Consider the following 26,197-nt stretch of genomic DNA (forward strand, 5'->3'; position numbering starts at 1 on the left):
CATGGTATCTATGTTTTCTGTACTATAATTTTTATACTCCTTGGAGTTTGGGTACTACAGAGACAGACTGAGGAAATAAGAAAAGGAAAGTCTGCAGGCAAATTGGTGTCTATTCAAGCCATTTGCTTTTTTAAGATAACCATCAAATCCAGTGAATGAGAAATGAGAGATTTTTATTGTGTTCTTTCTCAATGGGATTTTTCCATTTGGTTTCAGTATTAAGCCTCTATAACATTATGTTACTGTATTTCAATTGATTGTTCTCTCTGCTGAAGATTAGCAGCTTAGGTTTTAAAACTCAGATGTGAGTTAAATACAACTATAACATCAGTGCAACTCCATAAGGGGTATAGAGTGTACACATACCCAGGGCTCCTGTTGCCACTTTTTCCTGCTACAGTCTCTCTACCTAGTTATTACAAATCAAGCTCTGGATATGACTTGAAAAACAGAAAAAAAGGTTTGCTAACAAACTTTTCAGTAGTGATATGCAGTTTGTTTACTTCCTGTTTCTCCTTTGTTCTCTAGTGATTAAGTTTGCTGCCAAAGGGAGGTATTAGTAAATGAGAAGGCTTTTGAGCCTTTTCAGTCATTTTGATTAGCATCTTTGGTAACTTCTTTTTTTCTCACAAACATATGGCAAAGCAACATGCACTGTTCCAATGATTATGATTTCAAGTCTAAAGTACTATTTGTTTATTCTTGAAACCTGAAACAAACATCTGGTGGTTAATGCTTTGAGGAAAAAAAAGCACCTTAGTGCATTTCTCTGTCTATGATTCAAGATCATGGGCAAAAATATTTTTAAGTAGATGAGATTAAGCCACAGGAGTTTGTTGGGCCATTCAATTAAAAAAAATTATGGCAAAACCAACACAGTATTATAAAGTAAAATAAAGTAAAAATAAAAATTAAAAAAAAATAAAGAACTAAACTTCATTTCCTCTAAAGTAGGAAAGGCGGTAGAGACGGTGTAATAATCTTAAGGACCTCTTCCTTTCTGCCTCATCTTGTACTTTATATAAAGAGTATATCTAGTATAGGTCCTCTCATTAGAAAAAGAAAGATTTGAATGTTTTCTTATCACCATCCCATATATGCTCAGAATTATTGACAAACTGACAGTGCAGTTCGTGTATACTCTCAGGTTCATGTTACCATGCATTTTTTGTTAACGAGAATGATATCTCCTACATTAAAAATTCTTTGCCAATTTTTAAAATACATCATATTTTAAGGTTTATTCTAGCTCACCCTTTCTATTGCAATATGACACCTGGAATAAAATTTGAAATGAAGATATACTGTCCTTTGCCTTGTTGCTCATCTTAGGGGAAAAATTGGTTATTTTAAATATTTTAGTATATTAGTATATTTTTTCAGTGTATTTGTCTGTTAAGGCTACCATAGCAAATACCACAGACTGGGCAGCTCAAATAATAGAAATTAATTTTTCATAGTTATGGAGTTTGGACTTCCAAATTCAAGGTATTGGCAGTTTTGGCTTCTCCTGAGGCCTCTCTCCTTGGCTTGCAGGTGGTCAGCTTCTTGCTGTGTCCTCACATGGCCTATCTCCTGTGCCTGCACACCTCTGGTGTATCTTCCTCTTGTAATAAGGACACCAGTCATGTTGGAGTAGGGCCCACCTTCCTGATCTCACTTACATTTATTACCTCTTCAGAGGCCCTAGCTCCAGATTACAGTCACATTGAGGGTTAGAGCTTCCACATGTGAATTCTGGAGGAACACAATTCAGTCTGTAGTGTGTAGCAATGCTTATTAATCAAATATTCTGTAATATCTTCCCCTTGAGGAAACAAATAAAATCTTAGGAAGGAAAGTGCTAAAATTATCATTTATATGTGTTATCAAGTTATAGGAAGTATACATTTATATGTGACTCCTTTATATGAGATGTCATTTATAAGTGAAAGCACATAAAATAACCCTTAACTCCATTTTTCAGCCTGCCTCAATAGAACTCACAAAGATTTAGCAAAGAATCAACCCAGCAGACTAGCAAGTCACACTTCCACATACTATTTGCCAGGAGACCAAGAAATAACCAGAATCAGAAATTCTGGGCGAGGCTGCTGCTCATGCCTCTGTTCTGAGGTCAGATCTACAGACTGTTAACTTATTCTCTGGGAAGTGCGGATTCTGTATTTGAAAGCAACCTGAGCCTGACTTAAGTGGCTTCATAAAGCACAGCCACAAGCCTGAGGAGCTTCAGCCACAAGCCTGAGGAGCTTCAGCCACAGCACAATAAAACAAACGCTGTTGCAGTGTTGGTTCATGAATACAAGTTGAGTAACCTTGTCCCTTCCTAAGGTGTAGACCACCTAGTTTTTTCAGAACACCGTGTTCTGGCAGATCATTTACAATGTTCCCATTTCTTAATTTTTTTAATTCCCTTTGGTTAAGAGTTGAATAAACGGTGGCTCAGAAGGTAAAGAATATGCCTGCAATGCAGGAAACCTGGGTTCCATCCCTGGGTAAGAAAGATCCCTTGGAGAAGGGAATGGCTACCCACTCCAGTATTCCTGTCTGGAGCATCCCCATGAACAGAGGAGCCTGGCAGGCTACAGTCCATGGGGTTGCAAAGAGTTAGACACAACTGAGCAACTGATGCTAACAAAACTATAAGATGCCCAGTCAAATTTGAATTGCAGGTAAACAATGAATATGTGCATGCATGCTCAGTCACTTCAGGCATGTCCAACTCTTTGTGATCCTATGGACTGTAGCCCACCAGGCTCCTCTGTCCATAGAATTCTCCAGGCAAGAATACTGGAGTAGGTCACCATGTCCTCTCCCAGCTTCCTAGGAAGCCAGCTCAGGGATCAAACCGGCATCTCCAATGATTCCTGCATTACAGGCGGATTCTTTACTGCTGAGCCACCAGGGAAGCCCAAACAATGGATATATTTTTAATATAAATATATCTCATGTGATATCTGGGACATACCTATACCAAAAAATAAATTCCTTCATGGGACATACTAATATTAAACAAAAGTATTTGTTATCTGAAATTCAAGTTTAACTGTGGGTCCTCTATTTTATCTGGCAACTCTACTTAACAAGAATGAATCCTCCTCTTGCATCTTCCTTCCTGGACTCACCACCCTCTTAAACTTCTATCACCAAATTTGTATATTTAATTTCCTGCTCTTAATTTGGCACTGCCCCCAAGGATGAAAACCCCATTTCAGGCTCCCTTGCATTATATTAATGTGATATATGATTATAGATTGTTGTTGTTTCATTGTTGTCCAATTCATTTGAGACTCTATGGGCTACAGTCCATGGGGTCATAAAGAGTCAGACACAACTGAGTGACTAAGCACAGCACACCACAACTGAGCAACTAACCACAGCACAGCATGGACTGTACCAGGCTCTGTCCATGGGATTCTCCAGGCAAAAATACTGGAGCAGGTTGCCATTTCCATCTCCATGGGATCTTCTTGACCCAGGGATGGAACTCAGGTCTCCTACATTGGCACTCAGAGTTAAAACATTAAAGTTAGTTTGATCCACATTTTCCCCCATGCTGAAATATTTACATCTTTATATCAACGCCCCATAATACTACTTTGATCACATTAGCTAATATTGTGTGCTTAATAACATAGGAAAGAATCTCTAAGCCTCTAAATCTCTAAACCCTGGGCTCAGTCAGCTCACCTATAAAATAAAGGGACCGAATCAAGGTATTTTCCCCAAGGCTCCTTTAAACAGTTCCTTGCCACAGGTCTTTAACATGCGGATTCTGTTAATGTTCTCATTTGCCTTGTGAAACCTAATTATTACTATTTCGGGTGAACCTCACTTGCCTTCAAGTAAGTAGTGTTTCAGTCAGTTCAGTTAAGTCACTCAGTCATGTCCAACTCTTGGCAATGCCAAAGACTGCAGCACGCCAGGCCTCCCTGTCCATCACCAACTCCCAGGGCTTATTCAAACTCACGTCCATCAAGTCGGTGATGCCATCCAACCATCTCATCCTCTGTTGTCCCCTTCTCCTTCCACCTTCAATCTTTCCCAGCATCAGGGTTTTTTCAAATGAGTCAGTTCTTTGCATCAGGTGGCCAAAGTATTGGAGCTTCGTATCTTCAGCATTAGTCCTTCCAAGGACTATTCAGACTGATTTCCTTTAAGATGGACTGGTTGCATGTCCTTGCAAGCCAAGGGACTCTCAAGAGCCTTCTCCAAACCCACAGTTCAAAAGCATCAATTCTTCAGCACTCAACTTTATTTTTGGCCCAACTCTCACATCCATACATGACTACTGGAAAAACCATAGCCTTGACTAGACGGACCTTTGTTGGCAAAGTAATTCTCTGCTTTTTAATATGCTCTCTAGGTTGGTCATAGCTTTTCTTCCAAGGAGCAAGCATATTTAAATTTCATGGCTGCAAGTCACCATCTACAGTGATTTTGGACCCCCCCCCAAAATAAAGTCTGTCACTGTTTCCATTGTTTCCCTATCTATTGGCCATGAAGTGATGGGACTGGATGCCATGATCTTAGTTTTCTGAATGTTGAGTTTTAAGCCAACTTTTTCACTCTCCTCTTTCACTTTCATCAAGAGGCTCTTTAACTCTTCTTTGCTTTCTGCCATAAGGGTGGTGTCATCTGCATATCTGAGGTTATTGATATTTCTTCTGGCAATCGATTCTAGCTTATGCTTCATCCAGCCTGGCATTTCACATGATGTGCTCTGCATATAAGTTGAATAAGCAGGGTGACAATATACAGCCTTGACATAATCCTTTCCCTATCTGGAACCAGTCTGTTGTTCCCTGTATAGATCTAACTGTTGCTTCTTGACCTGCATACAGATTTCTTAGGAGGCAGGTCAGGTGGTCTGGTATTCCCATCTCTTGAAGAATTTTCCACAGTTTGTTGTGATCCACACAGTCAAGGCTTTGGCATAGTCAATAAAGCAAAAGTAGATGTTTTTCTGGAACTCTTTTGCTATTTCGATAATCCAACAGATGTTGACAGCTTGATCTCTGATTCCTCTGCCTTTTCTAAATCCAACTTAAACATCTTAAAGTTCATGGTTCACGTGCTGTTGAAGCCTGGCTTGGAGAATTTTAAGCATTACTTTGCTAGCATGTGAGATTAGTGCAATTGTGCGGTAGTTTGAGCACTCTTTGGCATTGCCTTTGTATGGGATTGGAATGAAAACACCTTTTCCAGTCCTGTGGCCACTGCTGAGTTTTCCAAATTTGCTGACATATTGAGTGCAATACTTTTACAGCATCTTCTTCCAGGATTTGAAATAGCTCAACTGAAATTCCATCACCTCCACTAGTTTGTTCCTTGTGGTGCATCCTAAGGCCCATCTGACTTTGCATTCCAGTATGTCTGGCTGTAGGTGAGTGATCACACCATCGTGGTTATCTGGGTCATTAAGATCTTTTTTATGTAGTTCTTCTGTGTATTGTTGGCACCTCTTAATATCTTCTGCTTCTGTTAGGTTCATACCATTTCCGTCCTTTATTGTGCCCATCTTTGCATGAAATGTTCCCTTGGCATCTCTAATTTTCTTGAAAAGATCCCTAGTCTTTCCCATTCTATTGTTTTCCTCTGTTTCTTTGCACTGATCACTGAGGAAGGCTTTCTTATCTCTCCTTGCTAAGTAGTGTTTAGATTACTTAAATAAGTAGTGTTGTGATTACTTGATTAACATCTTCCTCTTTAAAGTTGCTCGCCCTAAATTTCTCAAGGGCCAGAGAATCCACCTTTTATTTCCCTCCAGCCCACTCACGCTAATACCAGACTTTGAGCACACCAGGTGACCAGAGATGTGATCATGAAAGTGCTGATAATGATCAAACAATTCTGTGCGGGCGGGTTTTCTGACTGATTTCCTTTCTTGGGAATTGAAGCCCTCTCCACCCGGTCGGAGACCGCCGCCTAGGAACCGCTCCTTGTTCTCTTCCGCCATCTAGTGGCACCAGGCTTGCTCTCCTCACTCAACTTGCTGTTTAGAGCTGCAAAGATTTCAAAGATTGTAAATCAAATGGATGAATTGTTTTATTCTTGTCCTTATAGTAAAAAGGGCTTATAGTGTGTTTCGCGAGATAAAAATGTAATGTGTTGATAAGAAATAAGTATAACACAATAGAAAACTTTAATACCTGCACAGTATAGATTAAATTCATGTAATTTAATCTCTTTAATATGTTCCAATGTTAACCTAAAGACAAAAGTACAAAAATATAAACTAAGCTAAGGAGTTCTGAGGAAAGATTATCTTTCTCAGGGGCTTCTGTATAATGTTCATGGATTTTTAAATTTCAAATAAAAGTGATCGAAGCAGATTAAAAAAATGAAAAGAAAAGGAAATAAAGTTCTGATAGATGTTAAATCGTTTAGAGAGAGAAATCTCAGCTCTTTATTTAACCATTTGACTTCAATTAAGTTAGAACTTATTATCATTATTTATACCTGTAATACAATGTTTAATGAATGTTGAATTCAGTTTTAATGTTCTGTAATGTAGAACTTTCTTCAGATGGCATGATAGTGAGTTTAATTGTGTGATTCAGAAAAGTGAAAATAAATTTCTCTAATGAATGAAATAAAATATTTCTGAAGTGTGACTTATTTCCCGTTAAAACTTTTATTTCTGACATTTTAACATTATTCTGGTTTTAGTTTTCTTTTTTTTAAATGCCAATGCTGTCATGCAGTGTTTAGGTTTTTCTAATAAAAATGTGTTAATTGCAGTGCCACTTCAACCTTTAATACACTTGTGACCCAGCTGTAAAAATCTCCATTTTGTTTTCCAGGGTGGGAAAATTCCTATAAGGTGGACAGCCCCAGAAGCTATTGCTTACAGAAAATTCTCCTCGGCAAGTGATGCATGGAGCTATGGCATTGTCATGTGGGAGGTCATGTCCTATGGAGAGAGACCTTATTGGGAAATGTCTAACCAAGACGTAAGTGCCATCCGTAGTTAAACCGCCACTTTGTGAGTGCAGACACATTATCATTGATGAAGAAACACCATTTGTCCTCACTCAGATTAGCCCTTATCTTCCTCAGAGTTGTCCAGGGTTTGTGGCTGAAGTTGAGTAGCCTTTCACTCTGAGCTGTGTTTGGTGTGGTAAGGGCCAGCTGATGGGCTTTGTCACGTAAGTACCTATCCATGTCTTACATCTAATACTGAACACACACATGTGGTTCTAAGGCAGCCTGACTGTGCTATGCAAGAGCCTTGCCCTACAAGTTTCAAAAAACAAAGAATAATGTTTACCTTTCATTTCTTCCTTAGGGCAATTTAATGTAGTACTGTAAAGAGAAAATTAATTTAGGAGAAAACTTAGCAGAAAAATATTAAATGCTTTCAGGCAATGTGTTACAATACATCATCTAATATATGGTTATTTGGAGATACATGACCCTTTTTGCAATCTATTTTATCTGTAAAAGTTACCTTGGTGGCTAATATTATAGAAGAGGGTAGTTAGCACACATTTGACCTCTATGGACTGTTGGACGTGGTAGAGACAGTAGTCAAAATATGCCAGAATCCTGACAATGCAAGTGACTGTGCTGTCAGATCTGCAGACACATTTTCGTACCCCCTTCCCTCAGCCTAGAATCCAGACGCTGTCCACTCACCTGCCTTCTTTGAAGTATCTAACAGTTTAGGAGACAGTGGTAATGGGAAGTCAACTCTGATGGGATTCTGAATGCTCACAGATGGAAACAAAGACTGTGTGGGTATGGATTTTTTAGAAAATCCATAAACGTAGTCAACTCTTGTCACATCTCTTCTGTTTTTTCCATTCAACTGCTTGAGCTTCCCCTCCACACCGCATACTCATTATCCCATCCCAACCTCAAGCGGTCCAAATATGTTCAGTGACAGAGAAAGGTTAATCTTTTTGAATACTGGACACCAAGAAGACTGGGTTTTGGTTAGCTCACCATGACTTTTGTTTCTCCCTGACTTAGAGTGTTAATTCCAAAACTGAGTGCCTGCTCTTGTGCCTACTGTCTCTGGAGAATGCCAGGTCCAGAACCTACATGTAGCAGGTTCAAGATCATCAAACGCTGTGCAACCATGCTCTATAAAGCCCTTTATAAAAACACAAAGCCAGGTGGCTTAGTCCTGCAGAGCATTTTCCCTTAAGTACAGAGTGTGGCATGACCAGCAAACTTTGATACACTCCCAATATTTAAACTTTTTTAGATCCAGGCCATTTACTGTCCTTAAAGGAATTTTATTTGAAGGACCTTGTTGCTCTTTCAGCCTCTGGGCCTTGCTTGGAGAAACTTGTGTCTAGCTCTGCTTCTTAAGATTGAATCTCAAGAGCAGAAATATATTCCTTCACTCCCAGGAAGAATTCATCTTTTTTTAACCAGCTATCCAAGGTAACAGACACCCTGGATCCAGTCACCATAGATCCTACTCTACTCTTAACCCAAGATAATGCTTGCCTGCTTGTCCTACTGTGACATGACTAAAATAGGCCATTCAAGTTCAGTTCAGTTCAGTCGCTCAGTTGTGTCTGACTCTTTGCGACCCCATGAATTGTAGCATACCAGGCCTCCCTGTCCATCACCAAGTCCCGGAGTACACTCAGATTCATGTCCATCAAGTCAGTGATGCCATCCAGCCAGCTCATCCTCGGTTGTCCCCTTCTCCTCCTGCCCCCAATCCCTCCCAGCATCACAGTCTTTTCCAATGAGTCAACTCTTCGCATGAGGTGGCCGAAGTACTGGAGTTTCAGCTTTAGCATCATTCCTTCCAAAGAAATCCCAGGGCTGATCTCCTTCAGAATGGACTGGTTGGATCTCCTTGTAGTCCAAGGGACTCTCAAGAGTCTTCTCCAACACCACAGTTCAAAAGCATCAATTCTTCAGCACTCAGCCTTCTTCACAGTCCAACTCTCACATCCATATATGACCACTGGAAAAACCATAGCCTTGACTAGACAGATCTTAGTCAGCAAAGTAATGTCTCTGCTTTTGAATATGCTCTCTATGTTGGTCATAACTTTTCTTCCAAGGAGTAAGCGTCTTTTAATTTCATGGCTGCAGTCACCATCTGCAGTGATTTTGGAGCCCCAAAAAATAAGTCTGACACTGTTTCCCCATCTATTTCCCATGAAGTGATGGGACTGGATGCCATGATCTTCGTTTTCTGAATGTTGAGCTTTAAGCCAACTTTCTCACTCTCCACTTTGACTTTCATCAAGAGGCTTTTTAGTTCCTCTTCACTTTCTGCCATAAGGGTGGTGTCATCTGCATACCTGAGGTTATTAATATTTCTCCCGGCAATCTTGACTTCAGCTTGTGTTTCTTCCAGTCCAGCATTTCTCATGATGGCCATTCAAGAAAATCTATAAAATGAAAAGTCCTCCTTCAGATGAATGAAAATCCTCACTGCGCAGAAGAGCCCTCAGTTCAAGTACCTTCCTTAACTGGTGTTCCATATAGTCCTTGTCTTAACCAGTTCTCTGTCAGACTTAAAATAAAAAATTACCTAACTCAGAGGACTCCAAACTTTATTAATAATATGCCCTTGCCTATAAAAAGTTCTTGAGCATTCACAACGGACATATGTGTATTTATCTGCACATTATATACAAGTCCTACGTACTAATACATTCATTTTTTGTTTAAAAAGTAATTTGTTGAGTATCTTCTCAGGAAGTAGAGATACAAGGGAAAACAAACTGGATTGAACTTTTATGAAACTGAGGTTTAGGGAGGTGACATGATTTCCCTAGAATCACATAGTAAGTGCTTTGACAGTGATACTAAAAAAACAATTCTAATAACCTTCTAGAAGTCATGGGCAAGGAGGAGGGAAGAGGAAATAACTGCCTCTTTCATGGTGATTTAGTTTACATCCATAGGCCAGTGACTTCTTGCCCTCATTGAGTTTATATTCTAGCAAGAGGAAAACAGACTACACAAAGTAAATAAATAAAATATGTAATATGTAACATGATCATTAGTGTTTTGGGAGAGAAAAGTAAGAAAAGATAAGAAATGTTTGGAATTTGATTTTAAATATATAAATATACTGCCAAGTACAGTTGTAAAAGTCATTTCATTTTGATCATAAAAGTCATAGTCATTCTTATTAGACATGCATAAATTGTCTTTCTTACAGTAAAATGGGGCTTCCCAGGTTGCACAGTGGTAAAAATTATGCCTGCTAATACGAGGGATGAAAGAGACTTGAGTTCAATGCCTGGGTCAGAAAGATTCTCTGGAAAAGGAAATGACAACCCATTCCATTATTCTTGCCTAGAAAATTCCATGGACCGAGCAGCCTGGTGGGCTTCAGACCATGATGTCACAAAAAGTTGAATGTGACTGAGCTCAGGCATGTGTGCATGCGCGTGCACTCACACACATACACACACACACACACACACACATACACACTCTTGTATAAGACAAATAAACATAAAGAGAAGTTCTATTATTTTTTCTGTCTCCTGGATTATCATTTTACCACATGGGGTACTTTGTACCACCAGTTTGGTAACCACAACCACCATTAGGTAGACTATAATTCAGCCATGAAAAGTGCCTCAAAAGTGACCAACAAATATAATAAAAGGACGAGGTTAAATGATATTTAATATCCCTTTTAACACTAACATGCCAAGTCTTTATAATCTCTGAAGAAATAATTATCATACTTGTCTCAGCAAAGAAATGGTTCACATTGTACTTTTGTTCAGTTTAGGAATTTCTGTGAGGGTACAAGAATCCAATAGAACCTCCACAGAGCAGAGCATGTACGAGTGTAGAGCCAGATGACAAGACAGATTTTCTAGGAGAGCAACTTCTGAGAGAAAAGGCCCAAATGTGTAATTTCCAACATAGACCCACTTGTAAACTGTCCTTAGTTGCTGCCTAGAGCAGTCCAAAATCTGGTGTCAGCTCCTCCCTTCCAGGATCATGTCCACCAGTTTACACGGTCATTCTGGCCATGTGTGTTGATGATCTGTGTCCAGGATGAACATTTAGAGAGCCATTCTGTCTATTAAACCTCATATGGCCATAAAGACCATATCTGGAATCAGAAGAAGTTGCTGCAGCCAGGAATAGACTCCTGACATTAAGCCCATCCTCATTCATTCTGTTGTCAATGTCCACAGTGCAAGGCTGAACGCTCCCTCCACCCAGCACGTTGTTATTTTTCAAGGACTAGATAAAGGGTAAGCTGGTTATTTTCATGGTCTTTGAGTAGCTACCAAAGAATATGTAAGCAAGAATTGGAAACAAGGAGGAGAACAGAAATTTCTGAGGGGAGGGAAAAATGCCAAACCCTTGAGGTCCTCAGATCAATATAAGAGAGGAAAGTACTAAGAGCTAAAATCCTTTATGTATTTTGTGAATATATTTCCTGCTGCAGTGAAGAGAGTTGAAATTCTGTTTAGCTTAACATATTGGAAGTCAGTGTATCTGTGACAGATCCTGTAACCAGAATTTCTGTTTAAAAGCAGAAATAGCTTAATCAAAACTTTCTGAGCTGCTCTCTTCAAATACTGGTTATTTCCTATTTGTCCTGAATTTCTCATGTTTGGTCAAAGTTCAGTCTTATATTTGACTTTCCGCAACCAAGGTGTGTTTTAAATAAGAAAAGCCATTTTTAGACAATAAAAGTTCAACTATTTCCTGTTTGAATATTTTATATTTTTATTACATTTTGTGGAGTTTAATTTAAGGGCTTAGCTAAATATGGAATGTTAACATGCTTTAGGATTTTAAATGAGTTTAGAAAATTTCAGGTAGTTTTTATGAGGTAGGTAGTCCCTTCATCCTGCAGACTGTGGCATATTTTATTGCAATGAACAATTCTGAGTTTGCATAGTCTATTTTAGTGAATAATATAATGAGTTTCCCAAAGGTCAGTAGTAATGTACATTAGGGAATATACATAAGGAAATGAGAAAAAGCAGTGCAGAAGACTAGTCCATGTATGGCCTACCAAGCATAACAGTAGATGCCATCTGCTTAGCCATTCAGCAGTTACTGATTAAACTCAGGCCAGTCACTGGGCATGTGGGTAGGTCTGGAGAACTTGAAAATCCAGCCCTCACTCTCAAGAAGCTCTCTGTGTAGGTGAGGAGATGAAGTTCTGACATTTCTAAGTCATGCTTCTGCCCCCAAGTAGAATATATACTCCTCAAGGGTAGACTCAGGCCTTCTTTTTCTTTTTAATATAAACAACATTGTGTGAATACAACATAGTTAGTTTTTAACATATGCCCAAAAAAGCATGCATATGCTATTATTTGAGATATTTTTTATTATATAAGCTTTCCCAGTGGCTCCACAGGTAAAGAATCTGCCTGCAAAGCAGTAGACATAGGAGACATGGGTTTGATTCCTCAGTCAGGAAGATCCCCTGGAGAAGAAAATGGCAACCCACTCCAGTATTCTTGCCTGAAAAGTCCCTTCGACAGAGAAACTCGAGGGCTGCAGTCCAAAGGGTCACAAAGAGTCGGACACTACTGAGCAACTAACCACAAGCAATTATAAAAAGCACCTGGTACATAGAAGATATTTAATTAATTAGTGGTAATAATCATAGCTTGCAATTTCTGAATTTATTATGAGTCAATTATTTTAGATTATTGACTCATTTAATCTTCAAAATAATTCTCTAAGATTGATACTATTTTTATTCCCATTTATAGATAAAAGGCTTTCTAGAAAATTTTAGCAACTTACCCAAGGTTGTATGTTAAGTCACTTCAGTTGTGTCTGACTCTTTGTGACCCTATGGATTGTAGCCCACCAGTCTCCTCTGTCCATGAGATTCTCCAGGCAAAAATACCAGAGTAGGTTGCCATGCCCTCCTCCAGGGGATTTTCCTGACCCAGGGATCGAACCTGCTTCTCTTACGTCTCTTGCATTGGCAGGTGGGTTTTTTACCACTAGTGCCACCAGGGAAGCCCCAACCCATGACAGAACTGAAGTTGAAGACCCCTGCTTCCCCCAAAGTGTGTGCTTTTACCCCTGAGCTATACTGTAGAAGTCTTAATTTTCAGAGGAGTCTCTATACCACACAAGCTCTATGAAATGAGATCGAAGCATCTTTAATTATGTATCCCTCTGTACCACAATGTAAGTGTTTCTGTTCTTTCCTATCAGCAAGAATGTGGATTGACTCACTGTTGTTTGAAAGTATAAATCTTTTCAGCAGGACTTTTTGTCTTGATGTTAAAAATTTATAAAATGTGCTGTATTATATTTCTTAAAAATGTTTAAGGCAGTAGCTTAAAATAATATTCTCATGGTCCACATATTTAGCCTATTACCAGAAACATGCCACAGGTACATTGAAGGCACAAATTTCCTTGCTGTTTCCTAATATTTTTAAACTTTTTTTTAATGTATCACAGTATAATGTTTTGTGTTATTTTCATCCGAGTTCAAAATAATTGTTGTTTACTACATAATAGGAGTACATTGTAATGCTAGGAGCTACACTGGCTCCAAAGATGACACCAGGGGTATTGCAGTTCTTCCAACACTTATATTATGGAATGTGCTTAAGTGAAGAAAATGCAAGCAAAACATGAACAGGAGGCAACATTAAATAACCAAATCCCCACAGAGCTAATATGTCGGGGAAAAACTTGCACCACATAAATGAGCGGTGACTTTGCTCAAACAAATGATCTGAATGCAAGGCTAGAGACTTGGGTTTTTTCTGTTTTGTTTTTCCCTAGCATGTTTTTTTTTTTAAAAAAAAAAAAAAAAAAGAAAGAAAGAAAGAAAGAAAAAATTCGCCTTGAAGCAGTTTGAAGCCCAAATGGCTCCTGGGTATGATATCACTTAGGCATATGCTACTAAGCCTGTTCAATTTCCCAAAAAGAGAACTGCTATCAGAGAGCATCTCATTTGAGGTTTACTAAGAAACATAATGCTGCCTCAGTGTTTTTGTATTTTTTCTTCTCCTTACTTTTCAACAGGTTTTATATAATAGTGAGTTTTGCTTTAGATTGCTTTCTGAAGCTTACCTGAAAAAAAAATACAATTCAACTTTAGGATTTTTAATAGATGATGTGGTTGGAAATAACCTTTGACCTTATCTGAATTGGTTCCTCTTTTCAAAAGTTGAGAAGGAAGAAAATTACCTTCTACTATATTTCTTGTTTGTCTTCATAATTCTATAACCTTTCTCAATTATAGGTCAGTATTTTAGCCAAGAATGGAGGATATATAGAATCCACTTACCTTCAAATGCGGTATGATTTTGATTCAGAGGGTCCAGTCATTTCCAATTTTTGTTTCTGATTAGATTTTCAAAACTCTGCTTTATTATGTAATGGTCCTTGTGTAATGATCTGTGTAAGATACAGTAAATTGCTAAGGCCCATTCCCATTATTTCAACCTTCCATATTACAGAGGGAATTTTTGTACTTATTTGAATATGTTTCTACCAAAGCAATTTTCAAAATGACCTTTTTCTCATTTTTTTAAATAATTCCTCCTATTGGTACATAGGCAGGAGCAACATTTTAATTAAATATACACTAATTACACTAGCATAAGGCATGTCTGTTACAGAAACAAGAGTAATAGGGGATATTGTGAGATTCAATCTATCACCATTGCAAATAATTTGAATAATAAAGTTCCAAGTAGAGGAAACCAATAACCAGTATGCTACTACCACAGTATAATTTTCAAGGGAATTCTTTTTTTTTTTGCTGAAACTATATACATACCAGAAATATTTTCATAAAAAAATTAACTATACCTTCCATTTCTGTTTGGAAGAAATTTACAATCTATTGCTCTTACGATTTTTTATAATTGTTTGTTTCCTTTAAAGCATATTATAAAGAGGGCATCTTAAAATACTCTTTTACTGTATACTCATAAACTATGTTTCCTAAGATTTTAGGTATTTTTGCATGCGTGTGTGTTTGGTCATGTCCAAATCTTTGTGAATCCATGAACTGTAGCCCTCCAGGCTCCTCTGTCCATGGGATTTCCCAGGCAGGAATACTGGAGTGGGCTGCCATTTCCCTGTTCAGGTTGGGTATTTTTTTATGGGCCCTTAAAGTTGCCTGTTATCTTTCTAAAATTGAAATGGTGCATGAGTGATGAAATGTTTGTTTTGGGTTCTTTTTTTCCCCCCCCAGAGAGGACTTGGAAATATGGGCCTGAGTTTTAAGAATGTTGTCTTCTCATTTCAAAAATGTTGATTTGGAATATGTCTTTACATTGTTTTTATATTTCAAAAAATATACTTTGTTGGTGGGAACACGTCTAGTAAAGAATATCTTGGTCCACCAAATCTTCCTAATCTTAGTTTACTATGATATACTTTGGCCCATCTGGATTTTTGTCTCCCTGCACTTGGAGCTCTGTGGGAAACAGTCCTTTCAAGGGATGCCAAATCTAGATCTGGCGGTCAAAGAACCTTGAGATCAAGAGATGTCACCAGAGATCCTGCAGATTAACCCTTCAGTTTCACTGACCCTAAAAACACAGCTTTTTGAGCTGAAAGGCACTGTCACAAGCACTGAATCCAGGCTTTTTTTTTTTTCCCCCTCTTAATGAGGAGACAGAGAATTGCCCAAGCACAGAGCTTTTTAGTGAAATTTCAGACTCCAGGGCAGTTCATGTGACTCCTTCACTAATGCTCATTCTACTACTTACACACTGAAGCATGGTTGCATAGAAAGTTTTAATTATCTCAGTCTCAAGAAGTAGCAATGGCACCCCACTCCAGTACTCTTGCCTGGAAAATCCCATGGATGGAGGAGCCTGGTGGGCTGCAATCCATGCGGTCGCTAGGAGTCAGACGTCACTGAGCGACTTCACTTTCACTTTTTACTTTCATGCATTGGAGAAGGAAATGGCAACCCACTCCAATGTTCTTGCCTGGAGAATCCCAGGGACTGGGGAGCCTGGTGGGCTGCCATCTATGGGGTCGCACAGAGTCGAACATGACTGAAGCAACTTAGCAGCAGCAGCAGCAAGAAGTATGACTTTCAACTGTTAGGGCGAAAGATTTTCCAAACCATAAAACATATCATCAGCAACCTTTTAACTTATAAGAGGGCTGCTGCTGCTGCTAAGTCACTTCAGTTGTGCCCGACTCTGTGTGACCCCATAGATGGCAGCCCACCAGGCTCCCCCTGTCCTTGGGATTCTCCAGGCAAGAACACTTGAGTGGGTTGCCATTTCCTTCTCCAAAGCGTGAAAGTAAAAAGCCAGTTCCTCCATTTTGTCCACTCATTCAGTAATCTGACTGGTGTCTTACTGAAGATGAACATTCTCCAATTTTATAGGTCCTTGACATTCTATGGAGACTTCTGTAAAATAAGATTGGAGAATTGTCTGAAGTATAGAGTTTTAAAAAAAAATGTTTTTTAATTTATTTATTTTAATTGGAGGTTAATTACTTTACAATATTGTATTGGTTTTGCCATACATTAACATGAATCTGCCACAGGTATACATGTGTTCCCCATCCTGAACCCCCCTCCCTCCTCCTTCCCCATATCATCCCTCTGGGTCATCTCATTGCACCAGCCCCAGGCATCCAGTATCATGCATCGAACCTGGACTGGTGATTTATTTCATATATGATATTATACATATTTTAATTCCATTCTCCCAAATCATCCCACCCTCTCCCTGTCCCACAGAGTCCAAAAGACTGTTCTATACATCTGTGTCTCTTTTGCTGTCTCACATACAGGGTTATCATTACCATCTTTCTAAATTCCATATATATGCGTTAGTATACTGTATTGATGTTTTTCTTTCTGGCTTACTTCTCTCTGTATAAGAGGCTCCAGTTTCATCCACCTCATTAGAACTGATTCAAATGTATTCTTTTTAATGGCTGAGTAATACTCCATTGTGTATATGTACCACAGCTTTCTTATCCATTCCTTTGCTGATGGACATCTAGGTTGCTTCCATGTCCTGGCTATTATAAACAGTGCTGCGATGAACACTGGGGTACACGTGTCTCTTTCAATTAAGGAAACCTTATGTTTCCATGCCTTAGCGATTTACAAATTATAAATTAGCCTCAGAAAAAGTGTTTTCTGTCTATATCTTATTCTTTCACTCTTAGGTGCTTAGTCTCTCAGTTGTGTCCGACTCTTTGCGACTCTGTTGACTGTAGCCCGCCAGGCTCCTCTGTCCATGGGATTCTCCAGGCAAGAATACTGGAGTGGGTTGTCATTTCCTCCTCCAATGGATCTTCCCAACCCAGGGATCAAACCCATATCTCCTGTGTCTCCTGCATTGCAGGCAGATTCTTTACCTGATAAGCCATCAAGGGGAATGTTCACCACTCTATCCCCCTTAGTTTTTTTCAATGTACACTGATTTTCATTTGAGTTTTGATTGCTTTCCACTGAATTATAATTTCTGTATGTTGAAAAATATTGACTAAGAGAGTAGGTATGAGATTTTAAATGTGATTTACTTATAACCACTTCTTTCCTTTCTTTTTTCTATCCTTCTTTTGCCTGTGTAGACACAACTTTTACATTGCATATCAGATAACTACATTGCCAGGGCTTTCAGTTTTACTGTTTTATAAATCTGAATGTCTTCCTATCTATAAATAATCATCATCATGAAAAGTAGGGATATACTGGGACTCTGCTTCACCATCCACTTTCAACTTGAAATTACAGATTTTTCCACAAAGTTATGATGAATATCGAGAGAGAAGACAAAAATAGAATCATTTCACATTCCATTGACTATTGTACATTTCAGCCCTTGCTAAAATTTTGAGACAGTTTATTTTAAAAGGAAGTATGAATAACTAACTTCACTGTGCTTCTCTTTGGGAGATATTGAGCAGTGTTATAACATAAAAATGTGATTACCGGCACAGCCCCAACATTTCTTGTTCAACAGCATTGTTTAGGGATATCTCAGTGTCTTCCTATTGACTGTCTGCTCCTTGTTTGCCTAGTTTAATAAAAGGTTCACATTGTCTTCTTTGATTCAGAAACCTTCAGCGCGATTGGGAAACTCATCAGATTCAACAAGAGCAGAACAGTCTGCTACGTGCCCCAACTGAGCCTAGTGTGGATTCTAGGATGCTAAAAATTGTAGTGTCAGTGACAAGGAACCAGTATGATCTATTTAGAATAACCTGCCAGGTTTTAGATAATAACTTCTGACAAAATCTAATTCCTTCTATCTCTGCACAGAAGTTATCACTGCAGTCATTTTCATATTTTTTCACTTTATTTTAATTTTCTTCTTACACTTTAAAATAAGGGTATAACCTTGCATAATTCTTCTGCAAAGGATGACAGCCTACAACTATCATAAAACCATGCTATTAACAAAATTCTCTCTAGTAATTATCACCCCTTCATATCCTAAAACAAATCTCATTTAGTCTTTTAGACAAAGCACTCCATATGCTGCTGGCTGCCTGTCAGTCCTTAAGCAGGGAACCAGAAATGCCTATAAAACAAAACTTCCCACAAAAGACATGTTTATGAAGATAACAGTTAATATACAGCTGCCATAGGTCACATATACGACAACTGAAGTTCACTCTTTGATTTGACAAGGCATTGTTTTAGATGCCGGGAACTCATGGAAAAAAGAAATCGTTCCTGCTCTTGAACTCGGCTTGCCCAGCTCAGAGAGTGCAAGTGTTTTGTGGCCAAAGCAGAGGAGAAGCAGGACAGTGCCAGAGGTGAGGACTGAGAACCTGGGTCATAGTGAGCTGCTGCAGAATTCCAGATATGGAAGGAGTGTGATCACAGTTTCATATCAGCAGGATTGCTTCGGGTGCACTGCAGAAGTTATCGAAGGAGTTAGAGGGGAGACAGAAAGACTAATTAAGTGGCTGTTGTAGTGATCAAAATGAAAAATAAATCATTTGAGAAGAGGATTGAAAATGGGCTGTATTTAAAGTATATGAAATTAGTGGAATCAACATCTAAGTTAGTTTTGAGCACCAGGAAAGACAGAAGCCCAGAGGACCCACTGATCTCTGACTTAAATCATTGGAAAAAGAATGCTACCCTTTTCAGAGGACAGAAATGCCAAACTTAGGAGCAAGTTTTGAACAACAGCAAAAAAAAAAAAATCCCAGAGACGACAGATGTAGAAATCTTGAGAGAAAGCTGAACTGGAGCTACAAGAATGAAAGTCATCAGCAGGTGGGAGAGAGTGAAAGCATGGAGTGTGTAAATGTCTATGAGAAGCTCAAGAGTTAATTCTAGGGGATGAGTCTGGAACGCAGCACAAGACTCAGGACAGATTTTTTTTCCTATCGCTGTCATGATTCAGAGGCTACCAAGGTGATAATATTGGTCCAGTCTTCAGGAAATTACTAGCTATGTGAATCTGAGACAATCTGTTCATCAGTTAGAGCTTCAATTTTCTTACCTACAAAATATGTATAACCACACTCACATAGAAGTTAAGCTATGTTAAAATACCTAGCCCAGAAATTGACGTATAATAAGCTCTCAAAGTTTCATATGTTACTTGAATCAGAGACCAGAAAGCTCATAGAAAATTTAACCCATGGTCACTCCAGCCCCAAAATTACTCCTCCTCCTTTGTTTCCTTGACCAAGCCAAAACCCTGCCAGTCAATCTTCTCTTTTCCCTCTACTTCCCTATCTAATCTCACCCCAGTCCTACATTCCTGACAAGTCAATCTACTGCTTGTACCCTATGGCCTCTGCTTCAACTAAGGCTATCCTGACTTCTTGCCTGGATCACTGCAAGCGTCCTTCCTGGCCTTCCCTGTCCTCCCACTCTTCATAATGCAGCCACAGTGAGCTTCCAAAAGGCAAATCTAATGCCATCTACTTGCCAAAACCCTTCCCCTTTTGCATAAAGTCTGTGTTTATAGCATGAAAAATCATTCATGATCACAAGAAACATAGTTTTTACTTAACCTTCCGGCCTCAAATCTCACCATTCTTCTCTTTGAAGAATCTGGTCTAGTTACAGAAATCTACTTCAATTCCCTAATTAGATCACATCTCTTCTCTCAGACCCATCTAATCTCATGGACCTTGCTACCTTCTACATTCAGTTCACCTTACTGAGAAGTCTCCCAAAGGCTCAGATAGGTACTCTTCTGACAAATTTCCATGACTGCCTGTTCTACATGGCATGTTCCATAAGCAGATTCCTTGGGCATCTTCATTAGATTATACATTTCCCAAAGACAGAGATGTTTCTTACTCATTATGCTATCCCTTATACATGGTATGTTTAATAGTACATTTTAAGTGATGAATATTTATCTCTTTGGATAAATTTAAAATCCATTAGAAATATGTTGTATCTTTTAACCATTTTTTGAATCATATTGCTCAAGTTTCTTCTCTAGCTCCCTCTAATTCAAAACTTTTAGATATGTAGTGTTTGCCAGTTGAACTTCTCTAAGTTTACGTTCCTTGTCTGTAAACTGGGGATAAAAATAGTACCTACCACACAATATTATTGTGAGGATTAAAAGAGTTGACACATGTAAATCATTTAGAAATGGCACCTGGAAGTAGTCAAGAGCTCTCAATCACTGTTAGTAATTATTATTGTCTCGTTGTTGTTATTAGCATTTCCTCTAAGGTGGGACCTTCATGATTGACATCTGTCATGAACCAGGGCTCAGGACAAATTTCACAAAGTCACAAGTTAAAGAACAGGGAAAACTTTAAACCTAGAGGTCAGCAAGGAGAAATGTCATGAGTGCCCAAGTCTCCCAGTATCCCCACGGAAAGGCATGGTGGGACTAGACACTTGCTGAACATACTGTGGATAAAGGTTCCAGGTGAAGGACCCCACTTTCTTGTCACTGTCTCTTCCTATAGGATACTCATGAGAGCAACTTTGTCAAAAGAGAATAGACAGCTTGCTTGGCACCAAGCAATCTGGATTTGGGTGTCAACTGTTTACAGGAGTTGTCTGGAAAAGTTAGCTCTCCAACAGCTAAGGATGTTTGGATCATGGGAAACAGTAAACCTTCTGGACAGGAGGAAAAAGCCACCAGTCTTTACAGAAATCTGACTTCGGGTCCAGTGCCTTTGTCTTAGAGAAGAACATGGCCCAGTCTCACTTGGCTCATTGTCCAGCCAAACCAGAGAGAAATCAGGAGATCATTTTGAACAATAATGCTTGATGTCCCAATTTTTTTACGAATATTTCTTTCTGAGGCACTTCAAATGCTGACTTGCTTCTGCTTTGAATCTCGCTTGGGTAGTTGAAACTCCAGATTTTCTAAGAGTCTGCTCCTATATCAAGACAAACCCCAAAATTTCCTCTAATAGCTTTTGTTTTGGTCAATAACATTAATTAATGCATCAGGTACCATAATTAGGGATAAATATACAAAAATATAGAGATGAAATTCCTGCTTTCAAGTGTATTTCACCTGAGAGGAAGCAGGTGAAAATTATAATACAGTGTAATAGATGCAATAATAGAAATGTGTACAGGATTCAGAAGCATTCAGAAACTACTCTGTTCAGCCAGAGATTACATTTTGCAAACTATGAAGTAAATATGTTTTTGATTTATCCTTATTATAAAACTTAAGATTGGATTTGAAGTGCAGTTAGCAGATATACAACAAAAGATAAAATGGTAATTATCACTCCTAAAATTGATATAAAACAGGAAAGGAAGACATTTTCAAAATGAGAATTGAGAAGCATTCCTGGGGACTAGCCAGAGGACAAGTTTGGAAGCTGTAAGGAACTAAGTTCAGATTTCAGCTCTGCTGCCTATGCTGTGTGAATTTAAGCAAATTTCCTAACTTACCTGAGACTAAATTTCCTCATTTAAGAATAGGGATAATAATAACTACCATAGTGAGTTATTTTAAGCAGTAAATGAAAAAAATATGCAAAGCATTTAGCATATGATGCTTAATAAAGGCAGCTATTTTTTTTCTCAGACTATAACTTCACTTGTCACCTATTCTATGCACTTATAATTAGATAGCTCTGAAATTACCTAGAGAGGTCTCTTGGGGTGGGATTTTAAAGTCTGTATATAATGGAATTCTATCCTATTTTTCTTAGATACTTTTTAAAGCTATCCACAGTAGTTTTGATGCATTACAAGCATTTTTTTACATATCCTGTTTTACTAAAATGTGTTGCAAAATGTGTTAAAATTCAGGCCTAGTCAGTAGCAAAAATAGTCAGAAAACAGATAAGAAAAAGCATCATATTTAATAATAGATACAAAATGAACAGAAAAAAAAGCTAGTATTCTGATAGGTTAAAGTGTTGTGGTCACAAAGACACTGATGGGATTATGAAAAATTCCCTATTACTAAAAAGCTAATCTTAACAATTAAGAGAAGGCTCCTGCAGCCTATTATTGCTTCTTTTTACAGACTACTTATAGCATAAATTATTGATATCTTAGAGTCATGTCAAATGGTGTCACATAAAAAAGAAAATGAGGGTTTTTTTTAATTATAGAAAATGAAAATACATAGAGGGTGCTACAATAAAGAGAGCACTGATAACAATATTTACATTTGCATTTTTGTATTTTTGTTGTTGGCATGGGGAAGAGGTGAGATTGCTTCTCTTTAAATATCAGTCTGTCCCTCAATTTTCCCACATGAAAAATACAGAAAATAAACCCTTTCTTTTGTCTTTCCCCCAGAGATAATGTAAGAATAGTTACATGAATACTTTTGAACTCTTCATTTAAAAATAAACTACATAAATTCCAGGTCAGTTTTACTGCATGTGATTTCTTAAGTACCAAAAAAATAAAATAAAATTACTCTCATCTTGTTGTTACTCTTAACTTTGGCTTCTTACAGAGATTCCTTTCCCTAGAGCTGCATTGTCCTATATAGTAACCACTTGCCCCTGTGGCTATTTAAAATGTAAGATCAATTAATTAAAATTAACTGGAAGTAAAATTCAGCTCCTCAGTCTTACTAGCCACATTTCAAGTGCTCAGTAGCCACATGACCACTTGCTACCACCCTGAACAGAGGGAGTATTTCTGTCATCATGGAAAGTTCTGTTAGAGAGTGCTAGGCCAGAGGATACTCAGGCAAAATGTCCCGTTGCTCTGTGGTCTTAAACTGAACACTGATAGCATTTCAAAGATTAAATTACCTTAGAAATTCTGGAAGGACTTCATGATCATGTCAGTGTGAAACTAGGGGAAAGTCAGAATTAAATGAAGAGGAATTAAATGGCAAATAAAGAAGAAAGAAGGAAGGAAGGCTGCAAAAAGAATATGCACTGACATTATTATAAAAGAATAAAAAGTGATTCAGGAATTCAGCAGAAGTACAATTTTACTTAAAACATTTGTCACATATGGTTTTTACTAAATGCATCCATATTAGGCTGACTTTCTGATGTCCTAATTGCGTTTTGAGACATTCCAGCTAAATCACACAAAAACTATTTCTGGAAATTGTGATGAAATTTAACCTCTCATCTCTATACTACAAGTTTAAAAAACATATTTTTCCTCTCAAGAGGAGTCAGCAGATGCTATGAAAATACTTGTAATTCTTGATCACAATTTTTGTATTTATCCTTGTCTAGACTACATGCACTCACAAATAGTTTTCATGCTTACCAATGATTTGGTTTCCACTTCCTGTATAAAAGGAATTATAGCTTAGCGTATGTATTGTTTGTCCCCAGAAGTAAGAGGATAACTGTGTATGTTTGCATGTAGGTCATCCTGTCCATTGAAGAAGGGTACAGACTCCCAGCTCCCATGGGCTGTCCGGCATCTCTACACCAGCTGATGCTCCACTGCTGGCAGAAGGAGAGAAATCACAGACCAAAATTTACTGACATTGTCAGCTTCCTTGACAAACTGATCCGCAATCCCAGTGCCCTTCACACCCTGGTAGAGGACATCCTTGTGTAAGACGCATAATGTTGATTTTTCCCCTTGACAATCATGATTTCTTTCAGGCTGCAGAGAAGACTAACAGGTAAAGAGGAGAAAGTTTGCCTTGATAACTGTCTTGCTTGTCTACTTTTTAGGATATTTTATGTAAGCCATAGTTATCAGCTGAAAGAGCAATTTATTAACATTTTTTAAAATGATTTTTTTCCACAAGAAAGCAGGTTCCCCCTTTCTGTTTCTCCATATCTAATCTTTATGAATCCCTTTTTGAATATTTTTTCCTGTGTAGGTCTATAGTATTTATAATTCCTTTCTTGATTTACTGATTTTTCCTTATACGTAGAATGTGTGTGTGTGTGTGTGTGTGTGTGTGTGTGTGTGTGTGTGCAGCCTCTTTAATTTTCTTGTCCATTCAGTATTCTGTCCCTCAGTTTGAAATGGCAAGCAAGACAGGGGCAATTTGTGAATCAGTCAGGAGCAAGGATGTTTCCTGTTGATATGATCACATCCAGCTGTTGTTACTTTCCATTGCTAAAACCAGAAAAAGACAAATGACAAGACAAGAAAATGAAGGAGTTCATCTCCCATTTTATAAAAGTCAGTAGAGTTGAGAAGATCTACTCACTTCTCTCTGAAAAGCAATTATAAGAGGGCGACTAGAAGGAAAAAAAAAAAAACAAAACACTACCATCTATGTCTGAACATACTACATTTAAAACACTATCAAGTTGAAAATACATTTCTGAATTTAGACCAAATTGGACTTAAACATAACCAAAGCATGTTCAAAGCTTACTTTCCTGACTCAAGAGATGGCCAATAGGCTATGCAGATGTTCAGCTTTAGGTCAGAAGTTCAAGTCAATGCCAGTTTGAGTGACAATAAGGCCAAAGGCTCTTCAAGGACTCCTCAAAACAAGCCTCAGTTCACAGCAGAGCGCAGAAGAGTTCACCTCTAAATCATTAATTGGCAGCCTCAGTAAAGTGAAGCCAAGCATGAAATAGCTAGAGATTAAACTATTACTCTAGCCGTCTTCCCTCAAGCAGCCCAGCACAGGAAGCTGGAGTGGTGAGGGTAGGGTGGGGGTGCCACTTTGGATTTTATCATAAAAGCAATGGGCAGCCCTTGAAGGATTTTAAGCAAGAAAACCGGCCTGATCACATTTGCATTTCTGAAACATCACTCCAGGCTGATTTAAACTGAAAGTGTAAAACAAGGAACAAGACTGGAAGCAGGGACTGTCAAATGTTTGCAGCAAGCCAAACTAGGAAAGGTCAGGGCAAAGAAACAGGAAGAATGTCACCCTCTGGAACACCAAGTGTTAAGAACTGACTTGGAGAAAAGTACCAAAGGAGACAGAAAAAACAATCAGACAGCTAATGAGGAAAGTAGCAAGAAGCAGTATCGTAGAAGCCAGAAAGGGAAACAGTTCCAAGGAGTTTAATGTCCCAGGCTCCACAAAGCACCAGTAAGATAAAAATGAAGTATGTCCATTGGATTTAACAACTATGCACTTAGGAATTCACAGGTGGCCTTTGCAAGTGCATTTTCAGTAACGTTGTGTAAGACAGACACAATGGGGGAGGGATGAACTTGAGGTCAGAGAGAAGAGCAATACAAAGTACCACGTCCAGTACTGGTTTCTCAAAAAATCTGTCTCTGAAGAGAAAGAGAAGTAGTTGGAGAAAGTGTTTCATGGGCTTTGTTTTTATATGTTTTATTGAAGAGACAAGTATGCTTTAATGTTGGGGAGAAAGTGCTACTAGGATGTAGATTGAGTCTGAAATGATTTAATCTGGGCATCTTGCTGTACAGGGTGAATGGACTCCACAGCCCGTGCCCGCCAGCGGAACTCTCTGACTGTTCTATGACTGTAGAAGCAGGCAGGTAAGAGACTTCTTTTTGAAGAAAAGCAGATTAAAAAAAAAGAATTCTTCCCTGCTTTTCCAAGATAATAAATGTTCATAATATTTGGAAAATAATGATCAAAATCTGAGATGAGAAGATACCAAAAAGTATGAATGATCCAGAGGTGAAGTCCGTATGAGAGCTGGTATCTGAGGGCTAGGCGCTGTGGTTTAACGGGGTGTGTTCAGTAAGGCCAGGGGAAGGCAGGGTCCGTGATGGCGCATCACAGGCAGGCCAGGAGTTGGGCTTTACAGAAAGTTAGCAGTTTTAATTGAGTTCTAAACTCTAATCTTTGGGGATCCAATTGGAAGTCTTTCTGACTGATTTGCTCTCCTTGTTTCTGACAAACACATATATGCTACAGACGTTGCTCTCAGTATACTTTTGTTGGAAAACAAAAGGAACCAAAGTT

At 38.4% G+C, this 26,197-nt stretch overlaps 1 protein-coding gene across 1 annotated transcript in view; it reads left to right on the top strand.

Moving 5' to 3' along the window:
• Nucleotides 1-26,197, top strand: part of EPHA6 (EPH receptor A6) — a 971,878-nt gene that overhangs the window by 932,873 nt on the left and 12,808 nt on the right. The window contains exons 15-16 of the mRNA XM_068985421.1: nucleotides 6,807-6,956; nucleotides 23,698-23,891. Coding sequence (XP_068841522.1) covers nucleotides 6,807-6,956; nucleotides 23,698-23,891 — 344 coding nt within the window. The remainder of the gene's footprint in view (nucleotides 1-6,806; nucleotides 6,957-23,697; nucleotides 23,892-26,197) is intronic.

Source organism: Capricornis sumatraensis, chromosome 1 (assembly GCF_032405125.1).
Source record: "Capricornis sumatraensis isolate serow.1 chromosome 1, serow.2, whole genome shotgun sequence".
In the NCBI taxonomy this organism is placed as follows: Eukaryota; Metazoa; Chordata; class Mammalia; order Artiodactyla; family Bovidae; genus Capricornis; species Capricornis sumatraensis.